The sequence below is a fragment of the Dama dama genome, chromosome 33, assembly GCF_033118175.1.
Source record: "Dama dama isolate Ldn47 chromosome 33, ASM3311817v1, whole genome shotgun sequence".
In the NCBI taxonomy this organism is placed as follows: Eukaryota; Metazoa; Chordata; class Mammalia; order Artiodactyla; family Cervidae; genus Dama; species Dama dama.
Window position 1 is genome coordinate 58,125,278 of NC_083713.1, and position 19,231 is coordinate 58,144,508.

General features: G+C 32.8%; 1 protein-coding gene across 1 annotated transcript in view; it reads left to right on the plus strand.

Annotated features, from left to right (window-relative positions):
• Window positions 1-10,795, plus strand: part of LRP1B (LDL receptor related protein 1B) — a 1,867,078-nt gene extending 1,856,283 nt beyond the window's left edge. Inside the window, exons 88-91 of the mRNA XM_061135390.1 lie at window positions 5,298-5,388; window positions 6,333-6,477; window positions 9,202-9,300; window positions 10,597-10,795. Of these exons, the coding sequence (XP_060991373.1) occupies window positions 5,298-5,388; window positions 6,333-6,477; window positions 9,202-9,300; window positions 10,597-10,737 (476 nt within the window). The 3' untranslated portion in view covers window positions 10,738-10,795. The remainder of the gene's footprint in view (window positions 1-5,297; window positions 5,389-6,332; window positions 6,478-9,201; window positions 9,301-10,596) is intronic.
• The last annotated feature ends 8,436 nt before the right edge of the window (window positions 10,796-19,231 follow it).

A 19,231-nucleotide genomic window follows, 5' to 3' on the forward strand; every position in this document is an offset into this window, starting at 1 on the left:
GTGACAAGGAATGTGTGATATCTGTTAAGGAGTTATACTTATCTTCTGTTTTCCTACTTTATCTGTTTTAAACCATGATGTTTCAAAAAAAAATATATGTTATACCAGAGAATTATAAACTTGCAAATATAGAGATTAAAATGCTACAAAATAATGCATTTGTCCTAATTCTCCCAAAGCAAGTATTTATTGAGCCTCTACCAAGTGTCAAGTAATGGCTAGATCCCAAAGATGAATCAGTGCATAAAACAGACAGTGCCTCTTCTCATGAAGCTGAGAGGTGCTAGAGGGCAGGGAGCAGGGGAGAATTAATTTAAAAAGAAAGCAAGGAAATAAGTAAACTTTTGGAAAATAATTGTGAGTCTTGATTGGACCTATTAAGGAAGTAAAAAAGGCACAGAAATAGAGAATATCAGAAGAAAACTGACATCAAGAGTGGTTTCTCTGAGGTGGTGATATTTAAACTGACTTGAATGATTAAAAAGGGGAGGAGAGACTAAGGGTATTTCAAACAATAGGAGCATCAGATACAAGAATCCTGGAGGGACTGAAAAAAGACCAGTGTCCTGGCACAAAGGGGACCAGAGTGAGAATGGTGCAAAGTGAGGATGATGATAAAAGACCAAATGATAAGCATCTTCCTGGAAATCCCTGGAAGGGTCAAATAAGTTTGGAACATGATTTTTTTTTATGATTTTTAAAATTATATTTTATCAAAATGGTTAATAAATAGAATTCTAGTTATTGTATATGTACATATACATATACACTCACATTTATGCATATATGTAAACACAAACTTGAAATCTGAATATATAGCAGCAAGTCAAAAGAGGTCATTGTTAATGGTATAATTTATGCTTATATTTTTCTACTATAAGTTCAACCAATAAATCAAAGATTCTTTTCTTTAATCTTCATGAAGCCTTCTGGTTTCCCTCCTAACCTCTTGAAACAGCTGTCTTGTGTGTGAGATACTTCTTTTTGATCTCTTATAGTTAATTCATTTACTACTCCATATACTCTGCTTGGCAATCCATAATTCTTTGACCTCAGTTTTCAACTCTTTGCCAGTTACTCCCAAATTTCTGTCTTCAATCCTGATTTCTCTCCTGAGTTTGACACATGTATACCACTGCACAACTGCTGTATCCATATCAATGTCATCTCTGTCTGTATCTGTATATCTGTATTCTACAGGAACCTGATGCTCAGTGTTTCCCAAAATAATCTCATTCCCTTCCCCAATCAGCCAGCCATTTTTATGCACCTTATTTTGCCTTCCTGTCTACACTGCTGGCCACAAAAATTTACCCAAGCAACACTTAGGCGTCACTCTTAACCTTCCTTCTAAATTGACTTAAACAATATATTGCACAGATGTTACTTCCTAAATTTTCTTCCACATCATCGGCTTGCACATCCCTTCCTAACATCCCTTTGCTTCTCTCTGTAGTCACAGCTCCGTCCACCACCCTCCACTCCACTCTCCAGTCAGACTGTTGTTCTTTAATCTTTTCTCCTCCAGGTCTTCACATTTCTCTCCTTAGATTAATTCAGTATCTCCTCCTCCACTCAACCTGCATTCTCTTTCATGGGAATAAAGAGGACTTCCATCAGGTTTCAGAGACATACCAACCCTCCTTTGCTATCCCAGATCTAGTTGGCTTCTGCTCCTCTGTGTTTGCAGAGCAATACATACTTTCACTAGGCTAGAGCATATCACTGTGCTAAATAAACACATGTGTTTGTCATCTTCCAGTATACATCAAACAACACGAGAGGAGGGACATTTCTATCCCCAATGCAAAGTATAGTAAGTGTTGCGTGTGTGAGACATAGCAACACTTAAAAATATATTTGCTAAATGAGAACCAAATGGATAGTCCCTATGATATCCTAGGCACTGTGCTATCTACAAAACCCAGATAGATAGCTTATGCTCCCAAATTACAAATAAACTGCTCTCGATAATATGTTGTGAAAAGTGAAAAATAGAGTTATGCTTAGAGTGATACAGCAATATGTATTTTGAATTAGTCAGTAAACATGTATGAGCACTTTATAGTAGACACATTTCTATTTATATTACTGTGATGTATATGTTAATGATAACACTCATTTTATTAATGTGTAAACTCGGACAAAGATAAAAAATTGGCCCTAGCATATGGCGCTAGTGAGATGAGATTTGAACCCCACTCCAGTACCCTTGCCTGGAAAATCCCATGGACGGAGGAGCCTGGTAGGCTGCAGTCCATGGGGTAGCTAAGAGTCAGACATGACTGCGTGACTTCACTTTCACTTCTCATTTTCATGCATTGGAGAAAGAAATGGCAACCCACTCCAGTGTTCTTGCCTGGAGAATCCCAGGGATGGGGGAGCCTGGTGGGCTTCCGTCTATGGGGTCGCACCAGAGTCCGACACAACTGAAGTGACTTAGCAGCAGCAGCCTGGATATAGAATCTGCTATCTCAGCTGTGATGCTGTACTGCCTCTTCCATGGAAGGGGTCTCTTCTCAGCATAACAATTTGATAATATAGTTCTTTCAAATGGAAAAGCGTTACATAATGGGGCTTCAGAACAACTTTGCAAAGAAAGACTGGCTCTGTTTTCTTTTTTTTTAATTAATTAATTTATTTTAATTGGAGGCTAATTACTTTACAGTATTGTAGTGGTTTTCGCCATACATTAACATGAATCATTTTCTGTAAGAAAGTTGTTGAGGTTTCCTCTCCACTCAGTAAGTACAGAGTATACTGTAAAAAAAATCTGTTTAGAGCAGTCCACAACAATATACTGTTAAAAACTCACCTGTAATAGACCTTGATTGTTATACGTTACAATATGATATTTACTCTCATGTACACTGCTTGGAAAAAATACTTCTTTTAATAAATACCTATATTATATTCTAAAAATATATGTAGTTGCCAGATGTTTTCATGTATATAAACTATTTTACAAAAAAAAAAAAGAGAAAAACTTGCCAAATTGCTACCCTGCATTATTTATTGACTATATTGAACATTATCGCAGTTACCTTGATAGGTTATATGAACACATTAGAACGCTAAGCTCTTAAACAGAGTGCTTGTAATGTAAGGGACTGGAAATGCCATCTGTCATGGGGAAAAGAAAAACAAAGGTCTTTTTAAATTTTTTTTCTAGCATGCATAATTAACAGCATTTCTACTTAATAGGAATAAAAGAAACTATGTAGAACAAGTAAAATCTAATTTTCTAAATAATTTGCAATCTCTTGGAGGAGAAAGTAACTTTATGTACTTTAAAACCAATATTGGTAAGTATTTTAAACCTACAAATTTACCACAAATTTTAGCAGAAAAGAAAAATGATGAAGTGAAGATATTTATAAAGTCATGATTAATCAGTTTAAGTCAGTTTATGAAGAAACCAAGCTGTTCACTGGTATTTAAAATTTGTGAACAAATGTTAATTACTATCCAAGGTACCAGATTCTCTACTTCCATTAAATACTAATAATTACACGTGCATATAAAGTTCATTTTCCCCAATCCAAGAAGGTAATGCAATATCAACCTCACTCAATTATATAGTGCTGGTAATATAAAAAAAATAAAATAAAATGAATATTACATTTCAAAAACTGACAAAAGAAAGCCATATTTTTCCTTGCATGAAAGAGAGAGTTAGTTATTTGATTATTTTAGACAAGCTATTTCTGAAGTTTCAAATTGAAAGATTATCTTATATATGTTCTTTCTTTAATAAAGAGTTTTTGGTATTTTAGTAAATGATCTCCAATATTCTGGGAAAGATTGAAGGCGGGAGAAGAAAGGGACAACAGAGGGTCAGATGATTGGATGGTATCACCAACTCAATGGACTTGAGTTTGAGTAAACTCTGGGTGTTGGTGATGGACAGGGAGGCCTGGCGTGCTGCAGTCCATAGTGTCGCAAAAAGTTGGGCACGACTGAGCGATTGAACTGAACTGAACTGAAGTGAACTGAAGCAGCTGCTTATTGTGCTTAATATCACCACTAATTTTTTATCACAGTATTGCACATGTATATGCATAGGACAATTCATATATTTAATAACTTTTAATGTTTTATTCCTGAACCATTCAAGATCATTACATTAAAATTTGACTAGTTTCGATGTTGCTTTGTTTCTCAGTTTAGACAATGATTAAGCCCGCTTGGCAGTTTCAGTCAGATGCTTTTCCCAAATAAGCAAAGGCTAACGGGCACTAGATATTTGTCTGTTGGAAATGTGAGTATTGGGTACTTGATAGAGCTACTTAATACTCTCCTGTTATTAGGCAATGCTTGCATTCCGTTTTCTTCCTGGCTAAGTGACATATGACCCTAGGTGTATCTTACTATGGATCACATCATCAGTAAAGTAGTATTGTCTTCTTTAGGAAAAAACAAAACGGATTGCTCTTCTTGCCAAAAAAAACTAAGACCCGCTTTCTATGACCACTTTTGAGAATCTATTCCATAGAACTTTTATTCCATTTTGAAAATGAGTGATACAACCTAAGCTCATTCTTGTAAATATATGGAAAAAAAGGGAAAGTAGACATTTACAACGTAAGCCAAGCCACCAGTTGCAACTATTCTGGAACTACAATTTGAGAAAGAGAATCCTCTTTGTTCCCCTACTTTGTAGAATCAAGCTAAAAGCCCTATGTGGTAGGTCTTCATGTCTCTATTTTTATGGGTGAAGAGCATGAGCCTCAAATTTTAAATAACTTTTCTAAGGTCTCAATTCAGGTGAGTTGTGAAACTATTATTTAGGCCTAGGTCCATCCTAATCCAACACTGTTGCCCCTTTTGACTTCTCAGGCTGCCATCTAACATGCCACATGTACTCATGGCCAGATATTTATACCTAAAGGAGAGAAAAAACAAAAGAAAACAAAACAAAAGAAACTAATAATGGAAATATAGCCAGGCAAATTGTGGAAATGTGTATTCAGTCAAAGTTTATTTACTTATGTCTTTGCAAATAGATGTCTGGTGAGAATAAGACTCAGACTGACAAAGAAGTCAGTATTTCTAACCTCAGGTATTTAATTATAACATATAAGTAAAAGATATCTAAATAAATGTTTCCAGTAGTTCAAATATTTAATAGGAAAATGACTTTGCAGTAACATAGTGATGAACTAGGAATATAGATATGTGGTCTAAGCTTTATTGTTATTATGTCAATGGTCAAATGATTTAATGTAGTAAAGTGTTGTTATATCCATCTTGACTTTATTTTATGTGTTCATCTGCTCATTCATTTCTTTTTCCAGGAAGCATAGCCATCATTGTGCCTCTCGTCCTCTTGGTGACTTTGATAACCACCTTGGTAATTGGTTTAGTGCTTTGTAAAAGAAAAAGAAGGTAAGAGGCAGTATTCTAGACTAACAGTAAATAAATTGCATTAATAGTTATAGAAACTGTGCTTTTTAAAAACTTCTTTAAATGTGATTTACTTATTCCAACTGCATAATTCTGTGTTTTCTGAACCATTTTATCCCTTTTTCATTTTAAGTAATTATAATTCAAACAAACTTTCCCTTATATTATATTGATAGAATGGTTGCATTTATTATATATATTCTAACAAAAATTACAAGGGAATATATTAAACTTTCAATAGAATTTTACCTTTTGTTACTTTTTCCTTGAAACAGCAAAAACCTCTAAAGAACATTCTATAATATTAATGTGTTAGATTATCAATGTCAATAGAATGATAATGATTATGTATTATATGTCACAAATTGTGTATTTCATTCATAAATTATACATTTGTTGATTTTATATATTACTGGAAGTATCATTATTTCAATTTATATGAATGCACAATTAAAAAGATCTTTAAGCAGTGAGTTGTCTGTGGGGTGATTATCTGGAACCTAGAGTTTGTAAGTCAGTTTTTGCCTTATGTAAAGGAATTTTAGCCCCATGACTTGGGGATTGAAAATAATTTCAAAATTTCTTTGTAACTTTTTTATAAATGTTTTTCAGGAACAAAAGGGGAAAAGTAGAAAGTAAAAGGGTAATTAATTATATTCAGTTTCAACTAATGTAGTATTAGCTATTTACAAGGAATGTTCCAAGTGCATTTTTTATTGTTAAAGCTAAATAATTTGGGAAAATGAAATATTACAGTAAGAATTTTTTGTCCCTCTGTGAATCAATGAATGTCATTTATTTTCAATGTATTTTATGTATGAGTGTCCCACCAGTTCTATTAAAATGTCATTAAATCTGCAAATACCGTAGTTTCATACACCATGTTGTGATATTTAGACAGCTCATATAATGTTCACATATTCTAGGACAAAGACTATAAGAAGACAGCCAATTATTAATGGAGGAATAAATGTAGAAATTGGCAATCCATCTTATAATATGTATGAGGTCGACCATGATCACAATGATGGAGGTCTTTTAGATCCTGGCTTTATGGTAGATCCAGCAAAGGTAAAGTTTTGAGATGATGGACTGTGAGCACTAATATTCTTGAGTCATTTCTCTATAATATGGTTCTGATTTTCATCACTATTTCTTTTATCTGAAGTTAGATTAAAGAACTTTAGGATTTATTGAATGTTATAGTCTCTTCTAAAGAAAAAATAAAATTAGAACTGCATTCACCTGAAGCATGAAGTTAATGTAACATATTTTAGAAAATATGTATTCACTTAATTTTTAAACATAGATGTCTTAGTCAAATGTGCTGAGATGCTGGCACATCTAAATATAAGCCTGGTGAAATTATTGAAATAAAATGTATTTTTTTAATTTACTTTAAAAAAAAGGAGTACGGCATTTCATTGCCAAAATAAGTACTTTATTTCCAGTAATGTTTCACTGAAGAGTCCACTAAGCTGTGTCCTTGGATTTGTTTACAATCATATCACTTTTAAACAATATTTTTCTACCTGCTGTAATATTTTTCTTATTGGTTTGAGACTTATCTGTGATATTTATATCTTAAAAACCCACAGTCTTTTTTTTTTTAATTTCTGTTAGTACTGAATGCTCAATTTGGAAGTTTTTTATTAAAAAAATAGGTAAATGATACAACATCTAGGTAAACTTGCAAAGGTTTACTTCACTGTATTATCCAAATATTTTGCATGATAGTTATAGAATTTTTTACTATGAATTAAGAGCATCAGTTTGCTAGTATGGAATGATTTTCTAAGCTTATTTATTCATTAATTAAATGGTTCTTTATATTCTGATATATCAAAGGTGTTATGTCCAAAATGCACCTTTATATTAAATAGTTACATTAACCACATGGCTTTGTACTCATAGCAACAGCTGTTCCCAAAGAAATTGAAAAGGTCTCATATATTCAGCCCAAAACTGATGATCTGAAATTGAAGAAGTATTCATTTTTATGAAAAGAAATCAATCATTATTATATGAAAAAAATGTTACCCTATCAGAAGATACTGTAAATATCTTCCTCATTAGAAATAATTTTCAGTTACTATAAATTATTAATTCAGTCACTAACTCCTACATTTGAACTCTGTCATGAAATAAATCCTCATAACCCAAGTTTCAGTGTTCATATTCTAATAATTTTTTCTTAGGAACAAAATACAGTATCTGTAAATATAATATGAACTGATGAGGATACATCTCATACACTTCTTATTAACAGGAGAGTTCTCATTTTCCCCATCATTTTATTTCTACTGATAGAATTAAGCCAATTTTGGATACTTAAAGGGAATAGCTTTTTAATATTCCATTTATTTTTTAATGTTTACTCTAGGAAGATAAAAGTATGCTTCAGGGCCCCTCGAGTATATTTTTAATATATTTAGCAAATAGCATTCAATAAATATTTATTTACCAATTTTCTGACTGACTGACCAAAATTCCATTAAATGTGACTTAGATGGCTGATTCTATTAAATTTTATTATAGAAGTTGGCTCTTGATGTTTGAAATAGAAATATGAACTGTTACCTAAGAAGTAACTGTAGAAAATATGTTTATAGGTATAGACAATTTTGAAAAGTGGATGGCCACACCAAAGCAACCTTAATGATGAAATGTTTTTCATAGATTTTCCACTTGTTACAGTGGTTTGATATATTCATGATGTGATCAAATACAAATTTTATGACAAGTACAGAAGACTTTTGTAGAATGTATCTGTTATTTTCAAAAATGGATAAATTTCTCCCGCAATGGTACTTTAAGATCAAATGAATTAAAATAATTAGTAAATTTTATTTTAAAAAGGTTTATGTGTAAAGACAATCACAGAATACTCAGAAAAGGGGAACTGGCATCTATTGATTTTATACACAAACTTCTCTCAGTCCTTACTTAGATTGTTTTTAATATCTTCTAAATGAGATTTTGTGGGGAAATAAAGAGATGATGATTTTATATTTAAAATCTTTTTCCTCAGATCTTTATCCTCGTCTCAAACTTTATGATCATTCATTAAGAGCTGATAGATTTTTTTAAAATATGTATGTTCATTAAAATCCTTCAACTTTTAATCTAGCTTTCTTATTTCCTTTTTGTCCACTAATAAGTATTCTATCATGAACATGAGTGTACCAGATTGACTTTTTCTGCCCTTAGACCCAAAAAACCCTAAAATCATTGTTCTTGCATAGAGTTTAGTGATCCAATCTGATTTTTAATTAATTTGCTTTAAACTAGAAAGTCAAATTTCTCAAAAAAAAAAAAACCACATAATCTGTTTTTATATCTCACATTTTAAATTTCATTTGTATTTTCTAAAAGTATAGAAGTCATGAACCTTTAATTAGAGCCAGTCAGATATTTGAGTGTCTGGGCTCTTATTAGAACTTTTCAAACAGAAACCTTAGGTGAGGGACGCTGATGCATTTTTCACAGGGCTGTTAGCAAATATATGCTTTTTGGGGAGGGAGAATGAAGTTAAATAAATGGAAATGGGTGGAGGTTTCTGGGTACATGTTATGTCTATAAGTAACCTAGACTAAGAGAAATGTCTACTGTAAAGCATGGATCTAATATTAATAGATGTTTCATAAATTATTGAATCTACCATAAATATACTGTTGATGCCCCAGGGCTAAAGAACATAGCTTATGTTATTTTTATGACTTAACATGAGTTTGTGTCAGTGAAAATAGTTCCATGATATTAGATCAGAAACTAAAATTCTCTGTTTACACACAGGCCAGGTACATAGGGGGAGGGTCCAGTGTTTTCAAGCTTCCACACACAGCGCCGCCCATCTACCTAAACTCTGATTTGAAAGGACCACTAACTGCTGGGGTGAGAGAAAATTCATTACTCCATATCCATTCCGTCACAGAATGCCTCTCAATCAAAAGTGATTACTAGACTTAGACAGGGACTTGTCTTTAATGATTTTTAATTAACAAAAGGTTTCAAAACTGCATTAAACTTGGGAGTTTATGTGTCCTGCTTATGCAAGATTACATGTGAAAAAATGTTATCATTTTAGGAAAGCTATTCAGTAGAAATATCTCTTCTCCAAAATTTGAAAATGTTAAAGCTCCGTGATAATAAACATGAGCATTTGCTATTCTTAGAATAGAAATCTCTAGCCAGAAATGTAAACTGAAGAATTTACATTTAAATTTATGTTTAGCTTTATTTTCTATTAAGATGCTTTGTTTAGTATCTCCAAATCTGATGTCCTTTTAAATAAAAATACACTACAAAATGTGGCATCATATGGAGACATTAGAAATGGTGTGTATGAAACCATTCTTAAAAACTTTTTAAGTAACTGGTTTCTAGAGAAAAAGGCTGTGTCTAAAGTTTGTTGTAGCTTAGTCACTAAGTTGTGTCCAATTCTTTTGCGTCCCCATGGACTGCAGTCCGCAAGACTTCTCGGTCTATGGGATTTCCCAGCCAAGAATATTGGAGTGGGTTGCCATTCCCTTCTCCAAGTGATCTTCCTGACCCATAAATCAAACCTATGTCTCCTGCATTGCAGGTGGATTCTTTACCATTAAACCACCAGGGAAGCCCTGTCTAAAATTGCGTGGTTCATATTAGACAGGAGAGGGATTAAAGACAATATTAAGATTCTTAGGATTGAATGTTCTCACCTTTGTACCTCTCTCCCATCAGCTGTTTTCCATTCTCATTTTTTATCATGTTTGTCTCATTTGCATGGATCAGAAAATGTAATATTTCTTTGTTATGATAAAGATTTAACATTCTGTTCTGGAAAGACAAAATTTAAAAATGCAACTATGTAACAATCTTGGGTTAAGTTAATAAGACAATTTGGTTTAATGTTTTCTGCTTTTCTATAAAGTTGCAGTCGATATACCTTTAATGAAGATTTCTTTAGGCTTTCAATATGTCAAAGCTCCCCTTAGGTTCACAAGTTACCTGAGAAGCATACAATTATATTTTTATCTAATACATGCTAAAGTTGATGAAAGCATATAAACAGAATTTAAATTACATTTATATAATTATTATTTAGTAAGTTAAGTACAATACATATAAATGTTAACATTAAAAGATAACATAGAAAATAAACAAGGTAGTCAAAACAGCTAATAGAAACATATTTATTTTTTCCTTCAGCCAACAAATTACTCCAATCCGGTATATGCGAAATTGTATATGGATGGGCAGAACTGTCGAAACTCCTTAGGAAGTGTTGATGAAAGGAAAGAACTGCTTCCAAAGAAAATAGAAATTGGAATCAGAGAAACGGTGGCATAATCAGAGATACCTTTTATATGCTGTACAAATGTATAAAATATAAGGATTACTTTTGTATGTTCCAACAGTATTCTACTTGTTTTGGCATCAGCATTACCTCTTCCTTTATCTTTTTCTGGTCAATTGTTTTCTGAGTTTTCTGGGTTTTGTTTTTTGCTGATGACTCTTGATTCACCATTTGTATGGTATTTTTATGAAAAAGAACTGCACTACAGTAAAATTTACAACAATGCTGCTGATGACACACCTTTGAATTTGTTAAAATTAAAAACAACATGTTTCTTTGTAGTGTGAATATGAGCAATCTATTTTATATGAACTTCTTTGGTTCTACTTAATCAACAAAGAGAATCTCTGCACATTTTCATTATACGGTCTGAAAGCTGTAATACAATATCAGTTAATTTTCTGTTTCAGTTTATGGAAGAGCAATTGAATAGTCAACTCTCTTCTTTGTGCCCTTTAAGACTGATTCAGATTGCTGAAAATATATAGCTCTCACAAGTTCACATCACCAGCTTTGAAATTAGTCTTAGGTTGCCAAGTGATAGATGAGAATTTTGAGGAAAAAAAAAAAAAAACACTTTAAGAATTTATAAAACTAATAATTTGCATGAACACATATGACTACATTTTCCAAAATTTAGTGGACTCTATTGTGATATACTAAAAGTATACACCCTATAAAAATAGTTATATTTAGGTATATAACATAGCAAAAATATAATTGAAAGTGGAAAGATCATACTTGCTATGGGATAAGACATTTTGTTTTCCCTTGGTCCTGAGGTCAATAGCCAGCCTAGAACACACCAGGGCATCAGACACTCATGTCTTAGGAATTTCCTCTCAGTCACATGCATTTTGTGGAGGATTAACCCAACCCCTTATCACACAGAACACTAAAGAATACAACATAAGCACACAAATTGGTGACAGAATTTCAATTATGTGAGCGCATTCTATTTGTGAGGTCAAAAGGAAGAGGCAAGGCAGCCGTTATGGTGTAAAGTAATCAGTAGATGTTTTCAATATATAACATAACTAGTCTATTATCTGCCCTATCCAAAATATGTTCTTAAAGGACTTTCCAAGTTATGAAAGAACAATCATCTGCCCATTATCAAAGGTGGAGAGTATACATGCTGATCAGTTACTCTGGTACTCTGATTTCTCTGGTTATGCAAAACACATGGACCCCATTCACTTGTCTGTTTTCAAATTTCGATGGAAAAAAGTACGATTTATTTAAGTTGTATAAAAAAAAAGTATAGCATTTTTATACAAATATCTTTAAAGGCACAAAAGATTTATTCACAAGGTATGGAGGGCTTTTTGTTCCTCTGATAGACATGACTGACTTTTAGCTGTCATAATGTATTAACAGATGAAATATGTTTGTGGTTGTTCTTTATCCCTTTGTACAAGCATTAAAAAAAAAAAAAAAACTGCTGTTTTATAAAGAGACTTTTTGTTGTACTATGTGCATGCATACTACCTATTTCTAAACTTTGCCATATTGAGGCCTTTATAAACTATTGATTTATGTAATACTAGTGCAATTTTGCTTGAATGATGTTATGCATATCATAAATTTTTCCAGGTTCTTGTTTAAGTACATTTTTTAAATTGAACAGTATTTTTCATTTTGGTTATAATAGTCATTTTGCCTATGTTTCTACAATGAAGTGTTAAATACTTTATAAAAAATTGTTGACTGACTTATTTAAATGAAATTCTACATATTTAAGTGCTTGTGTTGGGTAGTTTTTAAAAAGAAAATTCTTGTCTTACAGAGTTTAATTTTCCTAGAAAGCTATTTTAGTCAACATGAGATGTAATTTTTGTTGTATCTTTAGAACATACTCTCTGGGGTAGGATTGATTTCATTGCATCATTTTTCAACTTACAATAGAGAAAGCATTTCTCGTATTGAAGTGGAAATGTTCTCTTATGAAGGGGAAACACATCCCTTACTTTTTCCTTTTCCCTGTTACACATGGCTTGTCAGAGACTCCATGTTGCAGTAGAAAGATTGGTTGGATACACAGTAGTATGACAATTGTATTGAAATAAGCCAAAGTTCTTCCTGTTTCCCATTCTCAAAAAATGGACTTTATAGAAAACTTCAGTTCCATTAGATGCTGTGTAGACATTATTTTCTAAGTGGAATGATTACTAGTGTAGCTACTTGGAGTATTTAACTAGAAATGACAGTGCAGGAGGGTCTGATTGACTAGAGCTATCATTGAGCTTCATTATCTGATGGGATCTTTGTATATAAGAGCTTTATGACTGCAACTAAAATTATTATTTGAAAGAGAAGAATTCCACATATTGGAATGACTTCATACAACTAACATTAGTATAAACTATCTAGCAAATCCTGTGCGATAAACAACACACCAACTTACACTCATCACCTGGCATCTATGACCTATTTTCTGTCTAGCACGCTAATTAAAGCAATATCAAGAGAGCTCAGGATGTGCTTTTTAACCCTTAGATCCCACCTAAACATTCTCATGGCCCTTATTTCACAGTATGTTTTACCATCCCACACTGGTTCAAGCAAATCCACTGTGAAGGCCACTGATTTCTAGTTGCCATTACTTTGCATTCAATCTTTACAGAACAAAGATATTGGCAACAACCCAAAATTTGTTTTTATAGCTTTAGGTCTATTTCAATTATCTTTTGCAAAAACTCATGTGAATGCTAGAAGTTCAGTTCAGTTCAATCACTCAGTCGTGTCTGACTCTTTGCAACCCCATGGGCTGTAGCACTCCAGGCTTCCCTGTCCTTCTCCAAGGACACCCAGAGCTTACTCAAACTCATGTCCATTGAGTTGGTGATGCTATCCAACCATCTCATCCTCTGCTGTCCCCTTCTCCTCCCTTCAATCTTTCCCAGCATCAGTAACTTTTCCAGTGAGCCAGTTCTTCGCATCAGGTGGCCAAAGTATTGGAGCTGCAGCTTCAGCATCAGTCCTTCCGGTGAATATTCAGGACTGATTTCCTTTGGGATGGACTTGTTGGATCTCCTTGCAGTCCAAGAGACTCTGAAGAGTCTTCTCCAACACCACATTTCAAAAGCATCAATTCTTTGGCACTTAGCTTTATTTATGGCCCAACTCTCACATCTGTACATGACTACTATAAAAACCATAGCTTTGATTAGATGGACCTTTGTTGGCAAAGTAATGTCTCTGCTTTTTACTGTGCTGTCTAGATTAGTCATAGCTTTTCTTCCATGGAGCAAGCATCTTTTAATTTCATGGCTGAGTCCCATCTGTAGTGGTTTTGGAGCCCCCAAAATAAAGTCTCTCACTGTTTCCACTGTTTCCCCATCTATTTGTCATGAAGTGTTGGGACTGGATACCATGATCTTCGATTTTGAATGTTGAGCTTTAAGCCAACTTTTTCACTCTCCTCTTTCACTTTCATCAAGAGCCTCTTTAGTTCTTCTTCACTTTCTGCCATAACAGTGGTGTCATCTGCATATTGGAGGTTATTGATATTTTTCCTGGCAATCTTGATTCCAACTTGTGCTTCATTCAGCCCAGTTTTTCTCATGATGTCCTCCGCATATAAGTTAAATAAGCAGGGTGACAATATACAGCCTTGACGTACTCCTTTCCCAATTTGGAGCCAGTCTGTTGTCCCGTGTCCAGCTCTAACTATTGCTTCTTGACCTGCATACAGATTTCTCAAGAGGAAGGTCAGATGGTCTGGTATTCCCATCTCTTTCAGAATTTTCCACAGTTTGTTTTGATCCACACAGTGAAAGGCTTTGGCATAGTCAATAAAGCAGATGTTTTTCTGGAAACTCTCTCACTTTTTCGATGACCCAACGAATGTTGGCAATTTGATCACTGGTTCCTCTGCCTTTTCTAAATCCAGCTTGAACATTTGGAAGTTTGTGGTCAAGTACTGTTGAAGCCTGGCTGGGAGAATTTTGAGCACTCCTTTGCTAGCGTGTGAAGTAAGTGCAATTGTGCAGTAGTTTGAACATTCTTTGGCATTGCCTTTCTTTGGGATTGGAATGAAAACTGACCTTTTCCAGTCCTGTGGCCACTGCTGAGTTTTCCACATTTGCTGGCATATTGAGTGCAGAACTTTCACAGCATCATCTTTTAGGATTTGAAATCACCTCCACTAGCTTTGTCTGTAGTGATGCTTCCTAAGGCCCACTAGACTTCACATTCCAGGATGTCTGGCTAAGTTGGGGATATAATTCTCTACGTTACCAAAATACTTCCTGAAATATCCCTCTAAGTGTCAATGGGAAAGTTTGTCTAAATATGAATGCTTCCTGGTAAATTAGTCTTCCCACCTGAATGTCTTTCCATCCAAAGCAGAGATTTTCAATCCTTTGACATTTTGAGCCAAATGCTCCTTTGTTGTCCTTTATAGAGTAAGATACAGGATCTCTGTCTCCTAAACAGTAGTCACTACTAGCACCACCCAAATTTGCAGCAATCAAAATGTCTGCAGACCAAGCAAATGTCTTCTGGGTAACAATATTGCTCTTGTTAAAAACTGCTGATTTAGGACTCTGTTTTTTCTTCCACTATTAAATGATTGGGTCAAATGAGTTAAAAAAAAAAAGGCCCTTCATCATCAAAATCATAGCATTACCAAGTTTTGACCTTAATCCTTTAATGTCAATGATGCATGAGTTATAGTTATAGAAATTTGTTATTAAGAAAGTGCCTATGTAGTTTTAAAAAGTCATTACTACGGGAAAAATGTTCATTTAGAAACTTGTATGCTTTTGCATAAACTGGGCCATTTTCATTTATGTAAATGTGTTTTATTTGTGGCCTTTTTGATGTCATTGATGATTATGTGTTATTTTGGTTTGTTTTTTATTATATGCTTATTTCATTGTATCTTGAGATTGAGACAAGCTTGCACTTTTCATCTAGGAATATTTCTTTCCATTTTTATGATGACATATGAAGAAGTTCAACACTCAATATATGTTATGGCTATTATAAAATGAACTATAATATGCAAAATGCCCACAGTTCCCAAATCCCTAATAGGGAAAATTGGTAAATGTGATGAAAGAAATATAAACTATATATATATATACTGCTAACTTTTCTTTATCCTGTCCCATCTTCATATCTTCAAACAGATAGAAAATCTTCTTCCTCTCTATGAGTACTACTGTCTACAGTTTCAAATTTTTCATGTAGTTTTACTTAAAAGATTAAAATATAAGATAATTAAAATCCTTCAGAGTGAGCAAAATGTAGCTAACCAGTTTCTTCAACCTTAGCCCCATTGCAATTATCATTATTTTATGTAGCAATAGCTCTCTCAATATTAAAAGATTTAATGTAGTTTACAGTCATTATTCAAATAGATTCTCTTGAATTGTAACTTGTAAGAAAAGAGACTCAAGCACTTCTTTGTGAGATGACTACTGGCTAACAAAGCACAAAAATTATTTTTTCCTGTATTTTGAATATGAGGAAACCAACAATAGAAAGAGACAAAAAATGGTTCATTTTTCAACACTACTACCAAATCTACTGCTAACTTAGTATATCCAGAAAATTAACCTCTCTAGCAAAGATAAAGATAATTGAAAATATTCAGAAGCAGTTTTACTTTGAAAAACATGTAGTTTTTTATTTTATCAAAAAGACCCATATCGAAAGGCTAATATCAAAAGGCCCGGGGACATATATTTCATGCCATAAGATGCATGTATCTAGTCTAGAAAAAGAAAAATAAATGAAATAAGTTCTCTGGTTTAACTTTTCTCTTGTAGATATTCCACTTAACTGGCTGCAATTTATTCTGAAAAAATAGTTTCTAGTGAATCCCGTCATTTTTTGCATCCAAATTGATCAAAAACCGAAAGAAAAATTGTTACTAAAGATGGTCTATTTGATAAATTCTATGCTTAGAATGTGTTCATTCTCTTTGATGGATAGTCTGCCCCTTTAGCACAGGGCTTTTAAGATATCAGTGAACTTAAGTAATGCAATTCTGATACTTTAGTCATTTATTCATTCCAAGTTAATTTTTCAGCTTTAGTTTCTTTTACAGTTTTAATACATAAATTATGAACCCCCTGATAGAAGGTGATTTCTAGCTTATTCATGCTGTAGTGGTTTGGAGAACAAATAACATACTGTTCTAGACTTTCAAAATGTAATGTCAATTGTGAAAATCAAATGCATCTTATTTAGGAGAGTAATATACAAATTTATAAGTAAGATGATTTTTCTACACAGAATAAACTGTGAATATATAGTTTAGAATACAATTTAGAAGTTTGAAAAAAGGTTTTTTATGGAGATATTTAAAAAACCATACAGAGTTTAACATTAGAATGACTTGATTGATTTGATACATTCATTTCTCAATGAATAATGTCAACAGTTAGGTAGGAAATAACTGGACAGTGAGATTTCAAACAGGAGTAACCTCCATTCCCACAGTCTCAAGAGTCAATATGTTTGTGGAAATCTATATAAACACATAAAAACAAGTTGGGGATATAACTTGGCATATTGGGGATATAACTTGGCATGTTGTTAACATGCAAACACATATGTACACACACATACACTCAAATATTCTCACACACTGGCTTTGATGTCCAGTTAATTCTAAAGATGGCATTCCTCTATGTTACCTAAATTTTAATCTATCTTCCCTGGATTGTAATTACAAAAATCATTGCACTTATCCACAGTGGCAACTAATTCCTGGTTTCTTATTTTTTAATATAAAATCATCATATCTCTCCTTATTTGCTTATTTTCTTCTATCCAAAGTGACCTTACTGAAAGCCAATATTCATCTTTCACTATTTTGTCATTACCTGTATTGCCTATTTTATTGTAAAAAAAAAATAGTCCTTTTAAGAAACAGAAAATAAATGTAAAAAAGAAATTGAAATTATTAGAAATTTTAAAAACTAGAGAGAACCAGATATGTTTTAAGAGAATTTTATTAATTTGCTTTAAATCATGCTTAAATTTAATTTTTCTATCTTGCTTTACAAATATAACATTATAACATTAAAACATTTGGTTTTATGTCTTTCTTTCACTTTGATTTAGTTACTCCTTTATATTCAATTTCTTGCTTATTCTATGGAAACTTTATTGATTGGTTTTATTTTTCTCCTTTGAAAATTATTTTGTATTTTATAATTTGTTCTACTGGTAAACTCTTTAAACTTAAAAAATACTCTAGATAATGAAATATAGAATTTTAAAATGTCTTTTTTCTCTTTAAACTGAGAAATTTAACAATCTTAGGCTCTTCTACCTCACCCTCTGTGTTGATATAGTTTGTGGTTTTATTAAGAACGTATTTTAACTGAAGTACTATTTTTATCTGTTTTGTCTTCTGTCCATCAAGTATTTGGAATATTTTCAACTATTTTCACATTTAATATTACTCTCTTTAAAATTCAACACTTCATTACTGTAACCTTCTTCCATCCTTAATTTTCTTTTTTTTTTTTTTTTTTATTTTTTTATTAGTTGGAGGCTAATTACTTCACAACATTTCAGTGGGTTTTGTCATACATTGATATGAATCAGCCATGGATTTACACGTCTTCCCCATCCCAATCCCCGCTCCCACCTCCCTCTCCACCCGATTCCTCTCGAAACATCCCGGGAAATAAAAGCAAAACTAAACAAATGGGACCTAATGAAACTTAAAAGCTTTTGCACTACAAAGGAAACTATAAGTAAGGTGAAAAGACAGCCCTCAGATTGGGAGAAAATAATAGCAAATGAAGAAACAGACAAAGGATTAATCTCAAAAATATACAAGCAACTCCTGAAGCTTAATTTTCTTTGACTGAAGTTTTATTGATATATTTCATGAAGCATCCCTAATGAAAAGCCTTGATAAGTGGTATATTTACTGAATTTTTACATATATACAAACATCTGTCTAAGGCCTTCACATACCAATGTCAACTCAACTGGATGTACATTTTGGAGATTTTTCTTTTTCTCAAAAGTCAGGTCAAACTGGCATCACTGCTTTCTGGTATTCAGTGCTGTTAAGGGTAAGTCTGAGACCAAACAGGTTTTTCTTTCTCCCTAGACTTTAAGAAAACAAAGCAAAAACTAATTATAGTTAAAATACATAATCAAATATACATGTATATTTTTATTTATTTTGTCTGTCTACTACAATTACTTTCAGCTGAGATTAGTTTCTTCAAGATGTCTTTATCACTTCTTTCCAAAATGTTTTTTTTTTTTTTTTTGATACAGAGAATCGCCTACAGTTCTTAGATTAAATTTTCCTTAAATCTTTATTTTTTCTTTACCACAGAAAATAATGTCAATACTTTTTCTCTTTTTCTCCATTTATTCTTGAAGAGCTTTTCAAGTTTCTGGCTTGGATTCCAGATTTACTTTTCCCCCTACAGACTCAATCTGTTCTTCACACTTTCACATGTGTGTATGCATGCATGAGCCTCAGGGATCGGTCCTTAC